General features: G+C 40.7%; 1 protein-coding gene across 7 annotated transcripts in view; it reads right to left on the bottom strand.

Annotated features, from left to right (window-relative positions):
• The window catches only part of Stxbp5 (syntaxin binding protein 5), a 126,865-nt gene extending 104,556 nt beyond the window's left edge, over positions 1–22,309 (bottom strand). For 3 of the 7 annotated variants that reach the window (XM_040728424.1, XM_040728426.1, XM_040728428.1), the window contains exons 1-2: positions 21,994–22,306; positions 20,605–20,702 (exon numbers count right to left, since the gene is read on the bottom strand). In XM_040728424.1, the coding sequence (XP_040584358.1) occupies positions 20,605–20,702; positions 21,994–22,146 (251 nt within the window). In that variant the 5' untranslated portion in view covers positions 22,147–22,306. Of the gene's footprint in view, positions 1–20,604; positions 20,703–21,993 lie in introns of all 7 variants that reach the window. The other 4 variants (XM_040728423.1, XM_040728422.1, XM_040728427.1 and 1 more) reach the window with 4 other exon arrangements.
• Between the last annotated feature and the right edge of the window lie 337 nt (positions 22,310–22,646).

Genomic DNA, 22,646 nt, shown 5'->3' with positions numbered 1-22,646 from the left:
ATACCCAGCAGAAACTAAGAGCAATGGATGCCTCAGAGAGGAAGGAGAGAAGCAGCAAAGACTTCAGTAAACCTCGCAGGAGTTGACAATTCAGGAAGGATGGAAAGCTAGCTAGCGAGGGCAGCAACATGACCAGAAGAGCTTGCATGGCTTCCTCTGAGAAGGCCAGGACATGGCCAAGGGCACACTTCCTATCAGAGCCAACCCACACTGCTTAACATCTTTAAACAGGAACATATCTTCTGATTCAGTGTCTCTTGAGCCTGTTTTCCAAGTACACAACAGTCACAGGCCAGAAGCCAGCACAGCTTCCTGGGTTCCCCTAAATATGTGGCTTGCCCTATTGCCAGAGAAACGGAATAGAGAGCCCTTCCTTAGGTCCTTAACACAGAAGAGCCTTTCATGCACATGTCTGCTGCCTCCCATCAAGGAACAACGAACATATCATCCAGTCCCTCTTCCTCATCCAGAAGCACTGCTTTCTTTCTAGCCTCCTTATTCCACTATTTACAACTCTAAGATTATGAGCTAATTAAATTAATAAACAGTTAACAGTACTCAAGAACACAAATTTATCTCTGTTTTCCCACACCGCAGCTCCTAGAGAGTAAACACATGGCAAACCACAGAATGATACTCTGGAACCCACTCACTTAATTTTCCTTATTTGAGAACTTTAACAGGCAAATTATGGCCCTCATTCTCAGAAGTCTTAAAGTCCAGCAACAGAGACATATAAATACAATTATGTCCACAGACACTGTCAAAGAGAAAAGGGTTAAGTGGATAACACTGCGGAAAAGAATAAAGCATGATCATCTGTACAAACCCCAGCTCATTCAAGACTACAGCACTGAAATACACTGTTCTTCTGTCCCCCCTTTCTGATTCTACAGCTGCACTGAAATCCATGGCTACTTCCTGATTTCCTTCTTCTGGAATTGTCTTGGTTAGGGTTTCTACTGCTTTGATGAAACAACATGACCAAAAATCAACTTGGGGAGGAAAGGGTTTGGCTTCTATTTCCGCATCACTGTTCATCATGGAAGAAAGTCAGGACAGGAACTCACACAGGGAGGCACACAGGAACTCACACAGGAACTCACAGGAACTTGGAGGCAGGAGCTGATACAGAAGCCATGGAGGGGTGCTGGCTTGCTCCCCGTGGCTTGTTCAACCTGCTTCCTTACAGACTCCAGGACCAGCACCCCAGGGATGTCAACATCCACAGTGGACTGGGGCCTCCCACACTACCACTAATTAAGAAAATGCCTTATAGGCTTGCCTACAAAAAGATTTACGGAGGTATTTTCATTGAGGTTCCAACTCTCAGATGACGTCAGCTGTGCCAAACTGACATAAAATCATGCAGTACAGGAACTAACTGCAACTTCTGTTTGCAACTCTTCTGATCTGTGGACTAGGGCATCATTAGGCCAGTCTCTGGTAACAGGGAGATGACAAGCTCTTCTCTTTACTCCCACAGAGCTAAAAAAAGAATATGCACACAGTAGATACTCAATAAATATTTAGGACTAAATGAGCTTTTCAAAACAAGAAGCATATTTACATGCAGGTTGTTATAATTTAAAAAGGAAGAGCAGGAAAGAAGGACGCCATATGAGAGAGCTTCGGTGGTGGAGGTTTTTTTTTTTTTAATTTGGGGAAAATGGATGGAAAAGGGGGAGAGGGCAGATGGGAGACCAGCCTCTGGGGACAGGAGCTGCAGAAGAGAAGGGGGAGGGGCAGAGGAAGAAGAGGGGGAGACAGGGGGAGGGGGAGAGGGAGAAGAGGTGGGTGGGGCCCTTTTAAAAGGGAATGTAGTGACTGTGCACAGGTGGTGCTCTTAGTGGCTGCAGCTAAAGGCGTACCCTGTCAGAAGCCCAAGCACAGGCCAGCACAGGCCAGCACAGATGCCTGAATACTGACACAGGCATATCTTCTTTGGGCTAATATTCACTCACTTTTTAGACAAACAAAAAGTATAGAATGGTATAAAGGCATTCTATGCTTTCCCTGAAAGACTGTGCTAGGATATAATACAGCTATTAAATGTTCATGAATCAACATTTCCAGTCCATTCACCTTACCCTCTGTCTTAGTTTCTGTGTCTGTGATAAAGTGCCCTGACAATTTAAGGGAGGAAGGATATGGCTCACATTTCCAAGTTCTAGTCTATGGCCACAACAAAGTCCAGGTGGCAGAAGCAGCTGGTCACATTATATCCGCAGTTAAGAGCAGAGCACACTGAGTGCGTGCACACACACCAGGGCTCAGGCTGCTTCCTCCACTCTCAGGAGATCCAGGATGTCCTGCCTAGGGAATGATGCTACCAACAGGACGTAGATCTAATGAACATAATCAAGATATTCCCCCATAGGCCAACCTACACAAGCTGCCACTGAGACTCCCTTTCCAGATCATTTTATATGGTGTCAAGCTGACAATGAAAGCTAATTATCCCAACCTCCAATCATTTGGTAGGCTACTTTTGCTGCTTATTTAACTTCTGGGATTTAGATTGGACTGTCAGCAAGGTGGAGTCAAAAAGTAGTGAAAATCAGGCAAGATGCACACAGCTCTGGACAAGCTTTCACCGTGACAGCAGTTCTGTGTTACAGGAATCGGCCTGACATGTGTAACTGGTAACCACCATTTCAGACAGACGGCTTTACGAACAAGACTGGTGTGCAGGTAGTAGATTATTAATGATTTAAGGATTATAACGTCACTGAGCACTTGTTCATCAATTCCTAGCAATTAAGAAAGAGGCAAGGGAACCAGCATTATCCTGAACTCTACAGCACTGACAATCACCTTTGCACAAGAGACCAGGTCAAAGCACAGATGAATCAACAAAGACTGTGTTGTGTGGCTCTGATGCTCTGTACATTTCTGAAAATACAAACTCTCAACTGGCAAAGTTGGCAAATGAATATGACAATGATTATATTTTCCCCAAGTTCTCACTTAGCCAACAAAATTTCCTGCAGTATTACATATTAGTCACATAATGTTCCTTGAAAGTCATTTTTGAGCAGATACTCTGTTTCCAAAGAAAGGAGGGATTTTAAGGACAACTTGCTGCCTCATGCTATCTTAGTACAGGTAAAGACCATCACATGAATTTTATTTGTTAAGAAACATTACATACATCCCAGTATAGTGGCTCATGCCTATAATCCTAAAACTTCGGAGGCTGAGACAGGAGAATCAGGAGACCAGAGTCAATGGAGCCACACTGAAGTTCAGGGCCAGCTAACCCTGTCTCAGAAAACTCCTACCGAGCATAGCTGTAACTACCGGAGACTGTTACCCTCAACTCTGGTGCCTTCACATACTTGCAGCAGCTGGTGCTGCCGACTCCACATTCTAGAAGCTTTTCTGAGACTGCTGCTCTTACTGTCTACAGGACTGCGCTGATACATATCAGTGAGAGCTAGTTTTATGGGCAGAAATCTTATAGATTTAACATTTAACTTATTACTTTTCCAATAACTAAGTTAAAAAAAAAACACTGCAGTGTGGTCCAAGAACACTGACTGAAGTCTCTGTGATGAGATGAATTTTAGAAAAGGTTCAGTATTTTATTTTGTGTGAACATAGAGAATTCATGTGAGCTTTTTCTGTTAACTGCAGTCCCATACTGCTATGGAAGATAAATGAAAACTAACATGTAAAAGGGAACACAACACCACACATTCAGTTTACTAAAGAAATCAGAATCTGTTAAAATGTGGCCTTTCAAAAGCAGCTGAGGTGAAGAATGCTTGCCACACCAGCCTCCTCGGGCTGGGCAAGGACAATCGTTCTCCATGTGAGGCCAGCCTGGTCTACACAGTGAGTGCCAGGCCTGCAAGCGCTCCACAGTAACACCCTGAACCAATAAACAAACAAACAAATAAACAAATGAGAAAAAAACTTTAAATAGCAAAACTAACATTCCTACAAGTAGCAGGCTGGAGGGCAGGCAGGGCATATGACAACACAGATGGGGATGTAAACTGATCTGTGATGACATTAGCCTATCTGCTCTGGAGTCCTGTCATTTGTGAAATGACATTGGCATTCAGATGACCAGGACCACCTGCGGGTGCAGGGCTGTGCTTTTCGACCTCATCATTAAGGCCGTAATTTTCTACTGCTGGCTTCACAGCCACAGATGCACTACCGGGAAGAGGAAACCGCACAGCTCCAACCCAGAGCCTCAGTTATTCCCAGTGCAGCTTGCTCTGCAGACAGCAGCACAGCAGCACAACAGTGGAGTGTCTCTTCACTCACACAGGCTTGGGTACTGTAGGAGGATGCCCTCTCTAAGCAGACAGTAACGAATATGGCTCTTAACTACCATCTGCCTCACTAAGAGTACTGCTGTCCATATGGCCCAACATTGAATCCAGTATTTTTCAATTCTGATTTGAAATCACAAGCAGCCATGGAGGAAAAAAAAAAAAAAAAAACAGCCGTGCAGATGTCACACATCATGTTAGACTCAGGGGACCAGAGTCTCAAGAGAAGCAAGCATGTGCTTGGACCTGGTGCTGCTTTCTGTTTGTAAATGACTATGATGTATAGCACTGTCTTTAAGTGGGTTACATAAGACTCATTCACTTCTAAATATTATCTTCCAACAATCATGAATTCCCTAAAATACCTCTTCATAGTTATTACTTCTAAAAACCTTTAGTAATTTCCTAGTCTTATGTGACTCCTTCTAATTGTCTAACAAAAATACTCTCCAAACAATTGTGTAAGGGATCTTTATCAAATGATGTCTCTGTCAAGGAACAATTACACTTTCATAGTTTTAAATTATATTCTATAGTTTCACTTGCTTGGCAAATGCCAAGTTTAAGACCTTTTTTTGAAGGTTACTTTTTTCCCCATCTATTATACAATAGTATAGAATCATTATTTCCGGTCCAGTACATAAGGATATTTGGGAGCCATCACGATGTTAAGAAGAAACAAAAAACTGGACAATAAACAACCCTTAGGTCTGTTGAAGAAACAAGTCTGCAATGCAGAGTACTGTACCAACTTGGACGACCAGAAACTAAAGAGAATCCGGTTACTGGGGAAACCATGGAGTAAGGAAACAGGCACTGTCACTGATATGCTGCTTCGAGATCAGAGTGACCAAGTTTTAAAGTCAAAACCAGAAGGCCCAGTCATGGAGGAGAGGAGGGGGTGCCATACTTCCATGAATTTACAGTCAAAGCTGAAGAAGTTTTCACAGTGAATATGGCAGTAAATATCTCCTTTTGCTCTCAACCCACAAAAGGGGCAGCAACACCATTGTCAAGCATATCATAGTAGTCAGTTCCCAAATTGCCTTTCAAAGGAATAGCTCTACAAGAGCCTGAGATGCAAAGGCTGTACCCGAGTCAGCAAACACACAGGAAGGAAAAGGCCAGTTCGGTGGGAGGGAGCCTTGTAAGAAAAGGAAGGGAAATGGTGAACCGCAGCAATCCTCCAGCCCTAACCGTGGGGTTGGTGAGGAAGGGAGGAAGAAGACAGACTCAGGAGTACAGGCTCACTGAAAAGCCAAGACCTAACCAGTCAAATACAGGTATCTATCTCCCTTCGCCAACACCTGGACCATCTGTTAATAAGATGCCTTCACAGAGATTCTCATTACTCAGTGTATCACATCCAGACAACAAGGAAAAGAATCACAACATCTTCTGGAAGGTAAAATGCATCTCAACTAGACAACATAAGCATGAAACCTCAAAAACATGATGGGAGTCAGACTTAAACCAGCCATTTAAGATAGTCATGATCAAATGAGAGTGGTTATAATCCTATAAAGCTATGTTCAAGGCCAGACGACAGAAGTCCTATGATGGAATCAAAAGTGGCCCTGAGCAATGAATTTATATTGCAAAGTCAAGAATGGAAAGAGTAAAGAAGTGTAATGGTTAAGTGAGAGAGGAATAGAACATAAAGGAGTCCTCTAGAAAAAAAGTGACAGTATTGCCACAGGATTTTAGTGGTGGGCCACACACCAGCAAGGAAAAGGGCCTTGAATATAATTGGCATCATAGAAACCTTCCAAGATTGTAAAACAGAGACACAAAAACAAAAACAAATTTAATCCCTGCCCTGACCCCCAAAAGAGCAAAACCAAAAAGTCACAGAACACAATATCAACAAACTGCACAGTACTTACAAAAAAAAAAAAAAAACCCTGTGTGTAAGTGGAATACTAATATACTAATACTAAAAAGGAAAACAGAATGTCTGAGGCAAAAACTGAGAATTTCCCCTAATTAATGTCAGGCACTAAATCACAGATCCAAGAAGCTCACAAAATACTAAGCAGAATAAAATACACAATGAAAGAAGATTTGTTATTTTGAGGAGGGCATGGAAGCATTAAGCCCATAATCTCAAAACTCTGAACACAGGAAAGCCTTGTATAAAAATAAAACTAATGAAATCTAAACAAATTCAAGGTGAACAACAAATTTTGTTTATAATGAGAATAAAAACTATACCTCACGTCTCAGAGACCATACAAACAAAGAAAAGGAGTACTGAAATATTTAAAGTCTATGGGAGAGGAGGTGAGCCCCCCAAACACTAAACCAGAGCTCTGTCAAACAGAAACTGATACAGTTTACTGCTTGTCATCTGTCTTGACAGAAAAGTTTTAAAGGTTATTTTAGAGAGAAATAGAAAATTAAATAGTTCATAAATTCAGATCTGCAAACAGGAAAAACATTATGGAAAAAACAGACATAACACATTTTATTTCTTATTCTTAACAGATCCAATAGATGATAATTTGTTCAAAATAATAGCAACACTCTATCCAATCATGCATACTTATTTATAAGTAAAATGAGTGTTAACAACAATAGAAGAGATACAAGACTAAGATTTTTATCATAAGATGCTTATAGGACATGAGTCTGGAAATGGACTCAGATTGTATTTCACTATATAGGGCAGTAGCTCTCAACCTCTGGACTACTACCCCTTTGGGAGTCAAATGACCCTTTCACTGGGGTCGGATATCAGATTTCCTACATATTATATATTTACATTATGATTCTTAACAGTAGCAAACTTACAGTTATGAATTAGTAACAAAAATAATTGTATAGCTGGGGTCACCACAACATGAGGAACTGTGTATAGAAAGGGTCACAGCATTAGGAAGGCATTAGGAAGGCTGAGAACCACTGATCTAGGGTAAATGCTACCAAAAAAAAAAAAAAAAAAAGACCTGTTATACAGTGGAGGGAAAAAAGGAGCCATATACACCATATACTATAAAATGCATCACTAAACTCATAGGAGGTATAAAAAGAAGATGGAAAGCAGGATCAAAAATAAGACAAGCTCCCAGCTGATTTGCAACAGTAAGTTATCTCAATCAGCTGCTCAGTTAGCCCCCAGTACTCATTTCACTCTTGCCTGTCTCTCAGGACTGCACTTGACTGGTCCTTTGCAAAGCTGCCCGCTGCTCTACTATGTTTACCTTTATCTGATTGTTCTTGTTTCATCTTAATTATTTTAAATCTACATGGCCAAGCAGCAATGCCACCTTTGCATCGTTAAATGGCAAGAATACAGAAAGAGGAGAAGGAGGCTACTATGGAATCCTTTCTCACTGGAAGCTAACAATGAATTTGGGGAAATTCATCACAAGCAAAAATAAACAAGACTCAGGAAGACAGCATATGTCCTAAGCGATCAAAAGAAGGAAAGGCAGTGGGCATACTTAGGGCTTTGAAAAAGGAGAAAACATTAGCAAATATGGTAGATCCTAACTCAATTTTGACATCAATGATCTAACTGGACCAACTGAATAAAAACCAGAGACTGCCATACAAAACTAGGAAGAGAGGCAGATGACGAGACTCAGCTATTTGCTGTCCACAGTCTGCTTTACTTTTTGTCGGTTTTGTCAAGAGAGATCTGCTTTGCATACAAAGACATATATAGATCAAAAGGGAATGAAGGAAAGTATAACATGCTATGAATAATCAAAACAAAGTGGGACTGTACATTTTAATTTCAGGCATAGCAGAATTCAGAGGGATCAAAATGGACATTAAACAAGGTAACAAAGCCAGTTCCTCATAGACAATAGTAAAAATACTATGTAGAGTATACTTAACAGCACATATATATGTCATATACATATATGATAAAAACTGTAAGAATTATGAAGATCAGAGGTAAACCGACTGCACATAACAACTGAAGACCTATAACACATTTCCATTAGAAACAGATCATGGAGGAGCTGGGAGACAGCTCAGTAAGTAAAGTACTCTTGGTGTCCCAGTTCTAAAGTAAAAGAAACCCAGCATAATAGAGGTAGAGACAGGCAGATCCCTGGAGCTTGATAGCCAGAGAGTCTTGCCAAATGGAAGAACTCAAGAATCAGTGAGAAACCCTGTCTTTAAAAGTCAGGTCAACAGCAACACAGAACACCTAGCATTGACTTCTGCCCTATACCCCACAGCCCCTACACACAATTAAACAGATCAAACAATAATAATCGATGTTTATTGGTTACTTCACCCAATCACAACAGATGACTCATTCTTTTCAAACTCACACAGGACAGGCAATTGCAAAGGTAGACTACATTCTGGGAACTTAAATACACTTTCCTCCTATCACTGCCCCAAAAACCTTTGTTAATAAGAAAACACATCAGCAGGAACACACTCACAGATGATCACCTGTACAAACACTTGGACAGAAGAAAGCTGCTGTTAAATACATTATCAGCACTTTCCCTGTATGCTATCAAGTAGAATGCCAAATTAAAGACAGAGTGTTACACACACACACACAGACACACAAATGATTTAGATACTTAAAATCTATATGAGGAAAACTACAAAATTTTCCTCAAAGAATTTAAGTAGAATTAAATCAGTGAAGAAATATTCCACGTTAGTGGATATAAACTATAAGTAATATTAAGAGGTCAACATTTGCAATCTTGACCTAAAGATTCACTATAACCCCCTCTTAGTTATCTCGTGAATATTAGCAAAACCATCTTAAGTTTTAGGCAGAAGAGTAAAATATCTAAAATCATATTAAAGGAGGTTAGCCATTACCAAACTTCAAGAGTTACTTAAAAGGTATAGTAATCACAGTGGTTTAGTACTAGTAATGGATATACAGATCAATGGATCAGAAAGAAGGCATAAAAACCGATCTATATAAATAGAAACAATCTTTACACCCTGAACAAAACTTTCCTGAATATGTCCTGCAACTGTTCAAAAGCCCTCCGGCTGGATAAACACCCTGGTACATCTAGACAATGGGTTATCACATACTCCAAGAGGAAGGCATGGCCAGAAAAGTAAAGAAGTTATTAAATGAAAGTCACCAAGGTGAAGCAAGCTCATGATGTGTGGTCCCCTGTATGGCTTTCTAGAAAGGACAAAACTAGGAAGCCTGAGAAGACCAGAGGCTGCCGGAGCCTGGGGGAGGAAGGAATGGATAGGCAGGGCAGACACAAGTAGGCACTAAAACTCTCTTCACATGCAATAGCCCGTGCACGCCATCACGGATTTGTGGAGCACTACAACTCACCAAGCAGGCTGGGTGAAAAGAATGTGTCTATGACACATTCACCAATGTGACAAAGGCAGCATCCTCATGGGAGATGCTGACAACAGCTGACGATACAATCACGGGCAGAGAATATATGGGAAATCTTTAGTGTCTTTAACAATTAATGTATTAAGTAAAAGACAGCTATAGACAGCTTCACAATGATAATGGTGAAGAGGCTTAATTTTTTACTGCTGATTCATGGGTCTAAAGTTCTATTAATCTGTCACTTAAGTCAAATTTACTATGTCTTATTTCTGAAGTGTAAAAAAAACTAAAAATAACTACAAAACGTAGACAAATCACTTAACTTAGCATGGTGACTCACACATGCCATCCTAATACTCAGGAGGCTGTGATAGGACTGTCAGCCGTTCCAGACCAGCCTGGGCTCCAAATTCGAGACCCTGACTGACTGTAAACAACAACAAAAGTAGTAGTAGCAATGGCAAACCTTCTTATCCTACTAAGCTTTGACATTTTATTATTTATGCCCCACAGTGTCTGAAATCAGTCAACTGCTCTCTTTAATGTAAACGAAGCCAGCACTGAAACTGTAACTTTAACCACTTCTGGGTCTTCTGGTTACTCAGCTTTGTATTAGCAGGGAGCAATAGGCCTTAACTGTGGAAATGGACCACTGGCTACCTTTAGTTAAGAATTGTTTTACTCATAAACAAAATAGAATGGGTAAATGTGTTCATTCATCCTTACTGTTTTAGAGTTAAGATCATCTGCATTACTGCATAGGCACTATTTTAGGACAGCTTTTAATGCATTTTGATATTTTTAAATGAACTACTTACTCAGTCTACTATGAAATGTATACATAACAGTTGTCTGGATTAAAGAAACAAGGAATGTACATTCTCACATATAAGCAAAAGCCATCTATTTTCCCATCATCCATATTCAGCCATCTATAGCATCTATAGGCTCTGTTTGTTTGTTATTCCAATAATACTAATGTGTGATGAGGCATACTTTTAATCCCAGGACTTGGGGGACAGAGGCAAGTGGATCTTTGTGTGTTCAAGGCCAGCCTGGTCTACATCAGGAATTTGAGGTTAGTTAGAATCATAAGACAAAACAAAACAAAAAACAAAGTTAATTTTACCTGAAAAACACAACACACTATGGAAAATGTAGCCCATAGAATTAGCAGATGGAGAATTACGTTTAGACATATTTTCTCTTTGTCTTTGTTTCTAAAGACAGAAATAAAAAATACATATACGAAATAAGGCCCATTAGCAGAAAGACAGGCAGTAGCTGATGCCACCAAATGTCGATTCTCTTTGGCAAGGATTCCAGCGATAAAAACAGAGGCACTGTCCTTAGGAAGAGATATGCTCTTTTATGGAATAAGATTAATCACTCTTCAATAAATGATCTCACCAGCATAAGCGTCAAAAGTCCCAGCTGACATTTATTCAAAAGGCAAACAGGACCAAAAGCCATAAGAAAAGTAACTCTAGTGGAAAAGAAATTGTTTGATAATAGCCATGGAAGGTGTAAGGCTTGCTCTATTGTGCAATTTACACTATGCTTTGAGCAAACCTCATTTTTCACCTGAAGAATAACATAAACAAAAATCAGAAGCTATTTATTTAAAAGCTTTCATGCTCTCCATTGTAAGGTAATCTCACTGCAGATTACCATGTATTAAAATTTACCACAAAGAAATGTAAATAAACACACTCAGAATGTTGCCATTTTTCAATGTATAAGAAGGACACACCCTTCAAAAAGGATCAGTACTACTTGGAAAAAGGGAAGCAAGTAGAAATTGTGATCTTCAAAATTTATATTGGAAAATGCAGAGAGAGCATCTATAAAACACCTTTTGGGAAAACAGCTACAAGTTTAGTTGTCAACTAATGGACCATTGCTTTCATTCATGGAAGTGTGTGAATGTAACATACTTGATCCTCAAGAGACACCCAAGTGCCTGAACTTGCTTCTGGGAGCCTAAGAGTGAGTTTTAACTTTTCAATACTGTATTCATTTTCAGGTTTTTTTTCATAGATGAAAGTTATTTCTAATAAAAGTTTGCACACATCTGAGGAGTCATGATATTTTAGTTAAGATGTTTTCATTCTTTTTACCTTTAAAGCTATACATCTGAAAGTATATACATCTATGTTTATTATAAGAATGAAAATATTAGCTTCCCAAGTTCTATAAACTCAAACATCTAAAAATGAGAGGTAAAAGGCAGGCCAGATGCTGTGAGGATGCAACTGTATGCAGAGCTACTCCCAAAGGACAGCTAAAAAATGGTCTTACTATTATACTACATATAATTCAATGTGAAGATTATGAAGGCCTTAGCATTAAAAGGCACTTCTGCAAATAATCCAACTCTATATATGGAATGCTAAGTAATGCTAAGAATTTCCTAATACTTTTTAAAAATGGCTTATTAATTATTAAAAGTTTTCATGTCAACTGGCGTAATGGTAAAATTTATATACTTAGATATAAAAATTTCAGCAGTAACTCCTATCTGCAAATCCCTTCATGTACATACTTTTAAAGTAAGGTAGACAGAGCTGGGTAGTGGTGGTACATGCCTTTAATCCCAGCACTCAGGAAGCAGAGGCCAGCCTAGTCTACAGAGCAAATTCCAGGACAGCCTCCAAAGCTACATAGACAAACCCTGTCTCAAAAAGCCAAAAGAACAAAGGAAAAAAAAAAAGAAGGCTGGTCAATCAGCCCAGAGCCTTGCAAACTTTCCATCTTAGCCAAATCTACTACCTGCTGCCTGATTTTAGAAGTAAAGTTTTATTGAAACATACTCATCCCTTTACACACTGTCTTTGGCACATTTTGTATTCATGCAGGAAGAGTTAGTATTTGTTACAAAAACTATATTGTTCCCCACCTCAAAACCCTTACTAGTTAGCCCTCTACAGCAACTGTTGCTCCTGAAGACGATACAGATATTACTTTGAATATGTGTGTACAGTGTGCGTACACATACAGAATCCTAACTCCTGAACATATGGAGTGGACTGAGGAGAGCTCTGCATGTTCCCTCCATCTTGACTTGATGAACTGTACATTGAATACTGTCTCACTTCTGGGTTTCAGAGAAACATCAGGATACTAGCTGATTTTCTCAAAATGCTTTTATTTGGACTATGCTACAACTTTTCACATATAGTAATACTGATAATTTTTTAGACATGTAATATATGAATGAAATGTAGAACCTTAGATTTTAATGTTGAATAAAAAGGTACCTACAGATGGCACGGAATCAAGTAGAAAAAATTACATATGCACACACACATACATACACATGTGACAGTCACCCCAAACTTTAAACATAAGAATTATTTAAACAATGAAAAGAATGTTCTGGATTAAGGCCTCACTAAACATAAACACAATTGTGGAACACTGAGCAGTAGCCAATGTTAACAATTGTATCCCCATCTCCAAATTTCTCTTAAGCTTCCTTTCCACCCACAGCCAGAAGAAAAGACAGGTGATAAACAGAATTGGTGTCACAATTTCTTTAAAATAAAAACAAGGAAAACTAAAAGGTAGAGCAATTAGAATTACTAAATCTGAAACTGGATGACTGTTGTGTATTTAAACTCTACAAAGACATTAAAATGGAAGACATATGCAGATATTCCTACTGTGCCTTTCGTTCCTGCAAGAAGATTAACAACACCTTTATAGGAGAAGGAGCTCAGAAGGCACCATGCCGCCATCTCCATAAATAATCTAGTTCACATGTGTCTATGGGAAGGGGCACTTCAAGTACTTTCTGGCAATCTTTTGTGTTTACAATTTTATTATTTCTTTTAAAAAGTCACCATTTAAAGGGTGAGCCATATACAGTGCCACAAGCATATTCCAGCATACAAGACATGAGGTAGAGGCAGGAGGATTTGGAGTTCAAAACCAGTTGGCCTAGGCTTCCTGAGACTCTACCTAATTTAAAGCAAAACAAAACTGACCTCAAGGATTACTCTGGTTATTCCCTCAGAAGCTTCATAACATACATCAGCTTTAAGCTCTACCTTAATAAAGGCATTCTCATCCAAGAGGCAGCATATGGGGAAATGCACAAGTTAAACCAAAACTTGTCCCTTACTCTGCAATCCCACAATGCTACATGGATTCTGAGGATGCTAAATGTCAACAGTTCAGAAAACACTTATTAAAGCACCGTAAGAAAATCAATACTAACAGTCTGATAACAAACTGTCCTTTTGTAAATAATGTGCCTCTTCCACCGAACTACATTAAAGCCAAATTAATTTTATAACCACCAAAGATTACCTTCTAGTTAACGCTACTCTACCCTGTAGTCCAGTCATATATACACAGTATAGGAAAAGTAACTATTTTCCAAGTTACTCTATTGTTACCAAATTTAGAACTAATTCAACACCAGCAATTCAAGGAAGACAATCTCCATATTAATTTGTAAAACTACTAGGCCTCGTGGTGCACACCTTTAATCCCAGCACTTGGAAGCAAAGGCAGGCAGGTCTCTGAGTTCTAGGCCACCCTACACCGGGAGTTCCAAGCTAGTCAGAGCTACACAGTAAGACTGCCTCAAAAGAAAGAAAAAAAAAAAATGAGTAGAACCATATGTAATTAGGAACTTCTTTAAAGTAAATTTACATCTCAATTAACACTCAAAAAAGAAAGGCAAGCTTTACCAAATGTACTACAAATAATGTTCCCTGTATCCGCCAAGTCAGCGTTCAGCATAATGCTGTGTTGACTTGCATGTACCTCCCTGATCTCTTCTGCAGACACTTCCATCTACTGAAGGACTATGAATGTATTCAGGGAACACAAAACAAAGCCACAACAGGAAGGAGTCAAATACTTCATCCTGTGTGACAGGCACTCAGGACAGTTATTCTGATCACTACAGGCAAACACAGTCCAAAGAACCCCCAAGCCTTCCATGGAGAAAGAGACCAGAGCAACAGGGTGCTAGGGGGGGCTCTTCCAAAGCGGCATTCTCCAATTCCTCACTCATAGCAAAAGCGGCATTCTCCAATTCCTCACTCATAGCAAAAGCGGCATTCTCCAATTCCTCACTCATAGCAAAGGAGCAAACACACCAAGATTCCACTTCACCTATCACACAAAATACGTCTTAAGACTGGACACTAATCTATAATAAGGTCATTCTTCTACAATTTATTTTACTCCTTTAGAATAGCATTGGTAATTTTTAAAAGAATTATAATGAAACTTAAATGAGAAACAGACTATCTGAAAAAAATGCCATTTTACTTAAAGAAAAAACAGTTTTTATAAAGTGCAGACTTGATTTTCTCATATTTTAACATTTTTTCAAGTCCATATAGTTCATGTTTTACTTTTCATCTCACACACACACACACACACACACACACACACACACACAAATGCACTGCAAATCTGTTTCTAGACAGTACTACTTCTTGCTTCTTCATGAAGTGTGCTGAGAATCAGGCCTTACAGCTAATACAGGGCTCACTCATGCCTTTAATCACAGTCCACTTAGCAGGGAACAGACGTGAGATGGGAATATGTGTTGAGCTGCTTACTTCTCCTCCACAGCTCTGTTCCCAGTGACAAGAGCTTGCTTAGAAACCAACACAACCCCAAAAAGGGAAGACTAGATGAAAGTGTGGCTAACTGTCAACTGGTTTATCTCATTGGTTTATTTTGACTAATTTATTTAATTATTTCAAACCAAGAGTCTTTCCAAAATCTTTCTTTCAGTAGTATAATTATGTTATGAAAAATAACATTAATAAGCAGGGAGCCAAAACATTCTAATCCTATTTTACAAGTATAAAATCATTACATATTAAGTTATTAAGTACTACATGTAAGAACTTCTATGTATGCTATTTATACCTCTATAGCAACTTTGGGAACTTAAAAAGGCAAAACTGGGTTGGGGACAGGGCTCACAGACTAAGACCACTAGCTGCTGGCCCAGACTTGGGCTCAGTTCCCAGCTTGCCGTAGCTCCCAGCCATGCACCTCTTCCAGCCTCCAGACATGCAAATAATGCACAGACACATGCAAGGCAAACATCCACATACATAAAAACATTACAATAAAGGGCAAAATTAAAGCAAAACCCAGTCATTTTCATGACTTTTCTTTTAAAGGCTGTATCATCTCTAACCCTGATGAAACGGGGCCCATTCCAAGGCCTGCCACTGAGTTGCTTCTCGTGCAGCATTTGAAGAACACATGAGTGAACAAATTGAAAACCAAAACTACAGAGAACTCTCATAACAATGGCAATCACAACTGAACATTCAACAAACAACCCTGCAGCCTTAACAGCTACACATGTTTATTTGTACTGAGCCCTGACAGTCTCATGAGGTGAGTTATTCACTCCTTTTTAACCAGTGGAGAACTTAGGCTAAGGACAGTGTTTTGCAACCAGATACATCTGAAGTGTGTGCCTGGGGTTGTCACACTGACAGAAAAGCTGAGAGCCTGGTTTAAATTTTCCTAGTGTCTTGCACAAACTCACTCTTTGAGACTTCAGAGAAAGCAGCCAAGTCCTTTTCCAGTGCCTATTCTACCACCTCTGTCTGGGGGTCCAGTTACTCATGTCACTACCTATGTGATTATGGTAACTCATGGAGTTTTACTCGCTCCTTTCTTTCACCCATGATACTGTTGCCTAACCAAACAGACATAGAACCACACTTTCTTCCTGTCAAACATCTTCTTAAATGACTTCTGGGGCAAAAACACCTCCAGTCTGAAATTCAGTTGGCTTACTCTGTGTGTGTGTGTGTGTGTGTGTGTGTGTGTGTGTGTGTGTGTGTGTGTGTGTGTGGTGTGCACAGATCCACATGTACGTACATGCATATAGCGTCTAGGTTAACAAGCTGTCCATCTTGTTTTTTCAAGTGTCTCTCACTGGAACATGAAGTTCACCCATTTTCCTAGACTGCCCAGCTACCTCCCTAGCACTTGAATGACAAGTACACACCACTATTCCTGGCTTATACATGGGTTTTTATGCTTGCAAGGCAAGCACATTACTAACAGAGCTATCTTCCCAGCCCTCTAATTAGTTTGTTTCTACTCTCAACTCAATTAGGATGGTTATTCCAATCAGGACTTTTCCCCAACATTCCTTTAATCTACTATCATTTCCTAAATCATGGTGATGCCCACAGTTTTCCCTGCTGGGAGCTCTTCTAATTCTTCAGACTGCCATTCTGCATCCTTATCTACCAATGCATAGAAATGCTTATCAAGGCCTGGAATTTAATCTAGGATCTGACTCTGTGGAGATAGTGAAGCTCTACACAAGTTGCTACAGCAATGTTTGACTAGTTCCAGCCCTTGGATTAGAGCGAGAAGCCTTTAGAAGGGTTATGTATTCACTTCTTACGAATTACTGGTCAAGACACATGGGAATCTGAAATCACAGAACTGCCTTTGACTAAATCATCCAACACAGCATCTGTATTTTAAAGAGAAAGACCAATTCCTTGCAGAAAAAGGACAAGAATTGGGCTGCAGAGATGGCTCACTGATTAAGAGCACTGGTTGCTCTACCAGAGGACACAGTTCAGTTCCCAGCACCCACATGGCAATTTACAATTGTCTGTAACTCCAGTTCCATGGGATCTGATACCCTCACACAGACATACATACAGGCAAAAACACCAATGCTCATAAGAAATAAGAATAATAAATTGTTTTTTTAAGATGTTATAAAAGAACAAAAAGGCAAGAACTAGAGTTCAGGCCACACAGTCTACAATCCAATATTTGTGGCCTTGTTATGCCTTGTAAATCGAGCTTCCAGATACAGAGACCATTCTGTAACCTTGTATGCAACACTGCATTGCAAGTGAAGACTTCGCTTCATGGAAACAGAATGCCCAGTACCCTGAACTTTGCACAAATCAAGAGCATAAGAAAGGAGTTTATCTGATAGGTTCCTCTCTTACTGCACATTTCAGTAAATTTGAAGTTCTAGTTTTCCTTAGTCCTTTCTAAATAGTAACAAGAAGATGGCCTAATTTTAGTCCCAGCCTTGTTTATAGATAAAATTTTACATTAAAATATGAGCAAGGCCATGCTAACTTAAGATGAAGCAATGCACAATTTCACTTAGGACCCCGAGTCTAAAAAAGACAACAGCACTATGAGTTCAAATACCTCTATTCTTTAGTATGGCCTCTCTTGCCAACATTGATATTTAGATTGCTCATAAAAATCAAATCTTATTTATTTCCCTGTGGCAAATAATGAAAAATAAATCATATCACTATTATATGACTACCTGGTACATAAAACTGTGTTTCCTGTTTCTTATCAGTAAACACATGGCAATTTCATGTCCTTTACAGAGACCAAGAAGGCTGATGAAACAAAATGGCATCATCCATCATGTATTGTACATTAATACAATAAATAGATTACATATTTTGCCTCAATATTGGTTAGCTATTCATTAAGGATTCAATTTTCACTACCCTTAAATTTCAACATTAGATATCAGATATAATTTACTCAATCAGTCTTTTGGATGTGTTTTGCTTTCAAACTCCATGTAAGCCAGTCAACTCAGGCTATACTGCTACCATTTATGAAGATACCCCATTAATAAAGAGGCTATGTTTGCATTTGGAATTCCAAAGCCCAATCCCACTTAAGAAATCATGTATTATTTTGCTATATAATTAAGCAAATGACATTTTATTTAGAAGTCTTCTTCTTCCCTAAAACGCCTTTTTTGGGAAAACATTCTAGACAATAAAACTCTACAATGAGAATGCACACAAGGACTAGAAGAAACCAGTTAGAAAGAGGAAACCAGAACAAACATGATAATAGGGCAGGCCTTCAACACATATGAAAGTTAAACCAATATGGAGTTCTAAAATTAAAATGCATATACTTAGATATCTGTCTAGTTTCACAAGAAATTATGAAAAAGACCTAATACGCTTGTTAAACTTTTTAAAGGACTCTGTGGTTTTCTATTAGAACTCAGTCACAATAGACAAAGCTTTAGGCTCATCCAGTACTTTGCCCTCACAGGAGGAATGACTAGGGGTGGGGAGGGATGGGGAGAGACTGCTGCTGAGCAAGGCGATTTGCCCATCTAGAATGTGGGGGCAAAGCTCTAATGGGGGAAGCAGAAGAGACTGGTCAACAGGTCTCAGGGTTTCATTCTAAACACACCAGCTTCTAGAAGAAAGTGACAGTGCTGCTGGAATCGGAAGTTGGCTTCCACTCACTGTTTAACCATAAAAATATATGTAAGCCCAAATGCCCATGTGGGTGATCATTTTGGACACCTGATCCTTTGAACTAGCAATTACCCCAGACCTGACAAGTTAATTGTTCTGTTGGGTCCACTTGCTAATTATGGAAATTAGAGTTTAAGGTGTTTGTAAGACAAATAGATATAACTGATTTAGAGTCAGTTTTGCTGGTAGCACATATAATTAAATATCAAAAGGCTGTTAAAAACTTACATAATAAAACTGGTGAGGCCAAAGAAAACAGAAAGAAAAAAAAAGAACCTAAAAATAAATGATTAAATTCATTATTTTTCCTTCCGTCACATATAGCAGAATTCTTTTGTTGAGGGAAAAAATGTTGCAGTTCCAAACAGTCCTTCTAGAACAATGCCCTGTGGCCCTGAAACCGAATTTCCCTGAACACTGAGAAAATTAACCATTCCTATCTTTACAAAACTAAAATAGAACATATTTGTAAAAATAAAAACATCTATGCAATTGAAGTCAACAGTTTAGCTGTCTGGCCACACTACAGAAAGCACCAACTTCGGGCTTTACCATTAGACAGGCCTGACCGCTGCCTGTGCTCAAGTGCACTTCCCTGAAAAGTCATGCTTGCAAGACAACATCCTCAGAGTTCAACGTGAGGATCATTGTGATGTCATAAAGGACACCTCTGAAATGTTTTAAAAGATCCTAAATTCCTGATTCATGTCTAAATCAAATGCTGGAAAACCTGAAATGTAAATAGAACAGGCCCAGCCCCTCCCACTATCCCCTCCCTTTTCTGTCAACAACAACCGTTCAGTGAGATCACTGGGTGGCTTGTAGGTTTATTACCAGCATGGCATCTCAAAGATGGGCTAGTCAACTATGTTTAAATGTCGGAGTGAAAGCAATCCCACATTTTATTTGAAGTTAAATAGTATAAAAGAGGAAGTAAAAAAGTCTTCATTGTTCAGACCAGAAAGATGTTTTTGAAAAATTCTTGTAAAGAATCCGAAAAAAAATCCCTCTGTCAAACCTATATAATTCACATATAACCAGAAAAAAAATTCTACATGCTAATGTACCTAGCAGCTTTGACTACACATAACATATACAACAAAAGGCAAAGTCTGTCACCACAGTGCATTTATATCTATGCATTTTACAAAACAATGTCCTAAAAATCTCTAGAAATAGTAGCCCTTCTTATTTATAGAAAACTAATTTGACAATTTGTCATCAGTGAATGTTTTTATCCGGGTGGACATGTAGAAAAGAAATAAAATTCAAGCCCAGCTTCTAATTCATGAGAGTGAGGGACAGTCCAGTTCAGCAGCCACTATACACAACATCTGACAAGCAGCTGACACCGCACTGTTCTCATCATACTTAGCAGCCCCGACTTTATCTTTAAGCACTGGGCATTAATCCCCTAATACATGTATTCCCCTCAGGATCTTGGAGCCATTACAAACAATTAGTTACTACAACAAACTTTCGACTGATGTTTTGAGTCCTGTTTAGGAACTCCCGAGAGCCCAGAGCCGTGCTCACAGCAGCATACCACCTATAAAATAGCTGGACCGAGGGGAAGCCAGTACCACATGAGTTCTTACAATACAGACCCAAAGAGGAAAAGCAGGATTAATGAACAACACACAAGGACTGGGGATGAGAAAACAAACAAACAAAAATAATTCTTTTCGTTCTTCCCTTTTTGTCTTTTCTTCTATTAAAGAAAGGATACAGCCTTAAAGCACCAGTCTGAGTTCCTACTGCCAGGATCTTCTGTACGGGATCAAAGGCCAGGGCTGAGGGCTGATAGGGGAATCCATGGCGAACAGTCTGGGGATGGGCAGTGACATCACAGGAACCAAGGCAGCAGGCAAAATCCGAAAACAGAACAGCCCACAGGGGCGTTAGACTTGGAACCAACTACTCTTGACACAAAGCACACACCACAGGAACTTACCACTTTAAGGGGGAGATGAGGGTTGGGAGGTGGACTCTAGACTAAGGATCGCAGGGCTAGAAGCACAAAGCTACTTATTTAAGCCCCTGCTTTGCTACAAAGCTAGTAACTCCACAGAGGGCATTTCCCAGTGAATAGCTGGTAGTATTCCTTTGGACGACACGTTGCTCGAGTTTGTGGTGGTTCAAAATTCAGTAAAAATCTTTGCAAAAGGTGATTCGTGTTGCATCTCAAGAGAAATCATACAAATCAAAGCTCTATTTGAATGCTAAAGGGGGGATTTCTAAGGAAAAGTTGTCAGGAAACTAACTGAAGGATTTAGTCAAAGAAGCATCAACCTCAGGATCAACATTTGCAGCTCTAACGATGGGAATGGGTGCAAAAAATAATCTTACAATTTTCTACCGAAGCTGGAATAAGTTTAGGCCATAAAACAAAAATCGTAGGCAGGCTTGTAAGCCCCCGACACAGGAAGGACCGAATAGCTATCTGTGAGGCAGGCAGGTCTCCATACAGAGGCTCGTCTGCTTTTCTCATTGAGCAGCCGGGGAATTAATCCGCTGCATCATTCTTTCTGAATTACAGGACCCAGTGGCAATCATCGTGCCATTCACAGACCAATAAAATAAAATAAAATAAACCTCTGCACTAACTTTTTAACCAAAGAAGCTGAAAAATCGGGTGACTTCAGGTGGTGAGCCACTCGCCCGCATTCTAAAAAGTGATGCGCAAAAAAGATCTGGTTGAACAGGTTTGCCTTGCCCACAAACGACGTTCATCACACGGGGCTGGAAAATTTCGACGTCAGTGGAAGATAATAAAATATGCGCGAATATAAAAGTCTTTCCAGACCATTGTTACCAGTACCTGGACGGGAATTAAAGACAAGGGGTATGCTTAGGGTGCCTGGAAATGATTGCCTTTCTTTCTTTCTTTTTTTTTTTTTTAATGAAAAGGGAAAGACATCGACTAAAAGAAGTAGGGGATCTCAGCCCCCAGATCCCCCATCAAGGCACGTCTGTCAAGGGCAGGGGGGCGCCTTCCTAGAGCTCTGAGCTCTGTTGGCGCGCTCTGCCCTCGCGCTCCCAGGTACTGCCCAGCGGCCCCCTCAAACGACCCCAATCTTGCCCCAGACAGCTCGGCGGGGCTGCGTGCTCCCTTCACCTTGCAGAGTTGGAAGTGCTCGGACTGGAGCGTCTCCTGGATCTCGGGCTCCCGGTTCCCAGGCGGGTGCTGCTGCTGTTGCTGCTGTTGCGAGGCCGAGGACGAGCCTGCGGTCAGGCCGTCCAGCACCTTCCTGATGTTGAATTTCCTCATGGTCTCGCCGCCCAGGGGTCCGTCCGTCTGTCTGTCTCCTCGAGGCCCCCGGGGCAGCGGTGGCACCGGGTGGGCACGAGTCCGAGCCGCTGAAGCCCAGCGGCGGCTTCGAGCGCGGAGCGCGGAGGAGCAGAGGAGAGCAGGAGATAATCCCAACAGGAAGGGCTGCGACGACGGGCGCGCGGCGGCGAGTCCTCCTCTTCCTCCGAGGCCGCCGCGGCTGCAGTGGCGCGGGACGCCGCCTCCTCACCTGGTCGCGGCCGGGCTCCCGCCGTCCCGCGCCGCTGCCGCTGCCGCTGCCGCCGCCGCATCCATGGCCCCGCAGCCCCGCAGTCCCTCGGCGCGTCCCGGGCTCGGCCTCCGCTCAGCGCAGCCGCCCGGCCAGCATGGCCGGAGCACCCGGAGCCGCTCCCGGCGCCTCCTGCCGCTCTCTCCCCGGCCACCCGGACGCTCGCTGTCACCTTCCGGGAGGCTCGGTCCCCGGCCCCAAACGCCCGGCG

The sequence above is a fragment of the Mesocricetus auratus genome, unplaced genomic scaffold (assembly GCF_017639785.1).
Source record: "Mesocricetus auratus isolate SY011 unplaced genomic scaffold, BCM_Maur_2.0 Super-Scaffold_100018, whole genome shotgun sequence".
NCBI classification, from domain to species: domain Eukaryota; kingdom Metazoa; phylum Chordata; class Mammalia; order Rodentia; family Cricetidae; genus Mesocricetus; species Mesocricetus auratus.
This window is presented reverse-complemented; position numbering and strand designations above follow the sequence as displayed.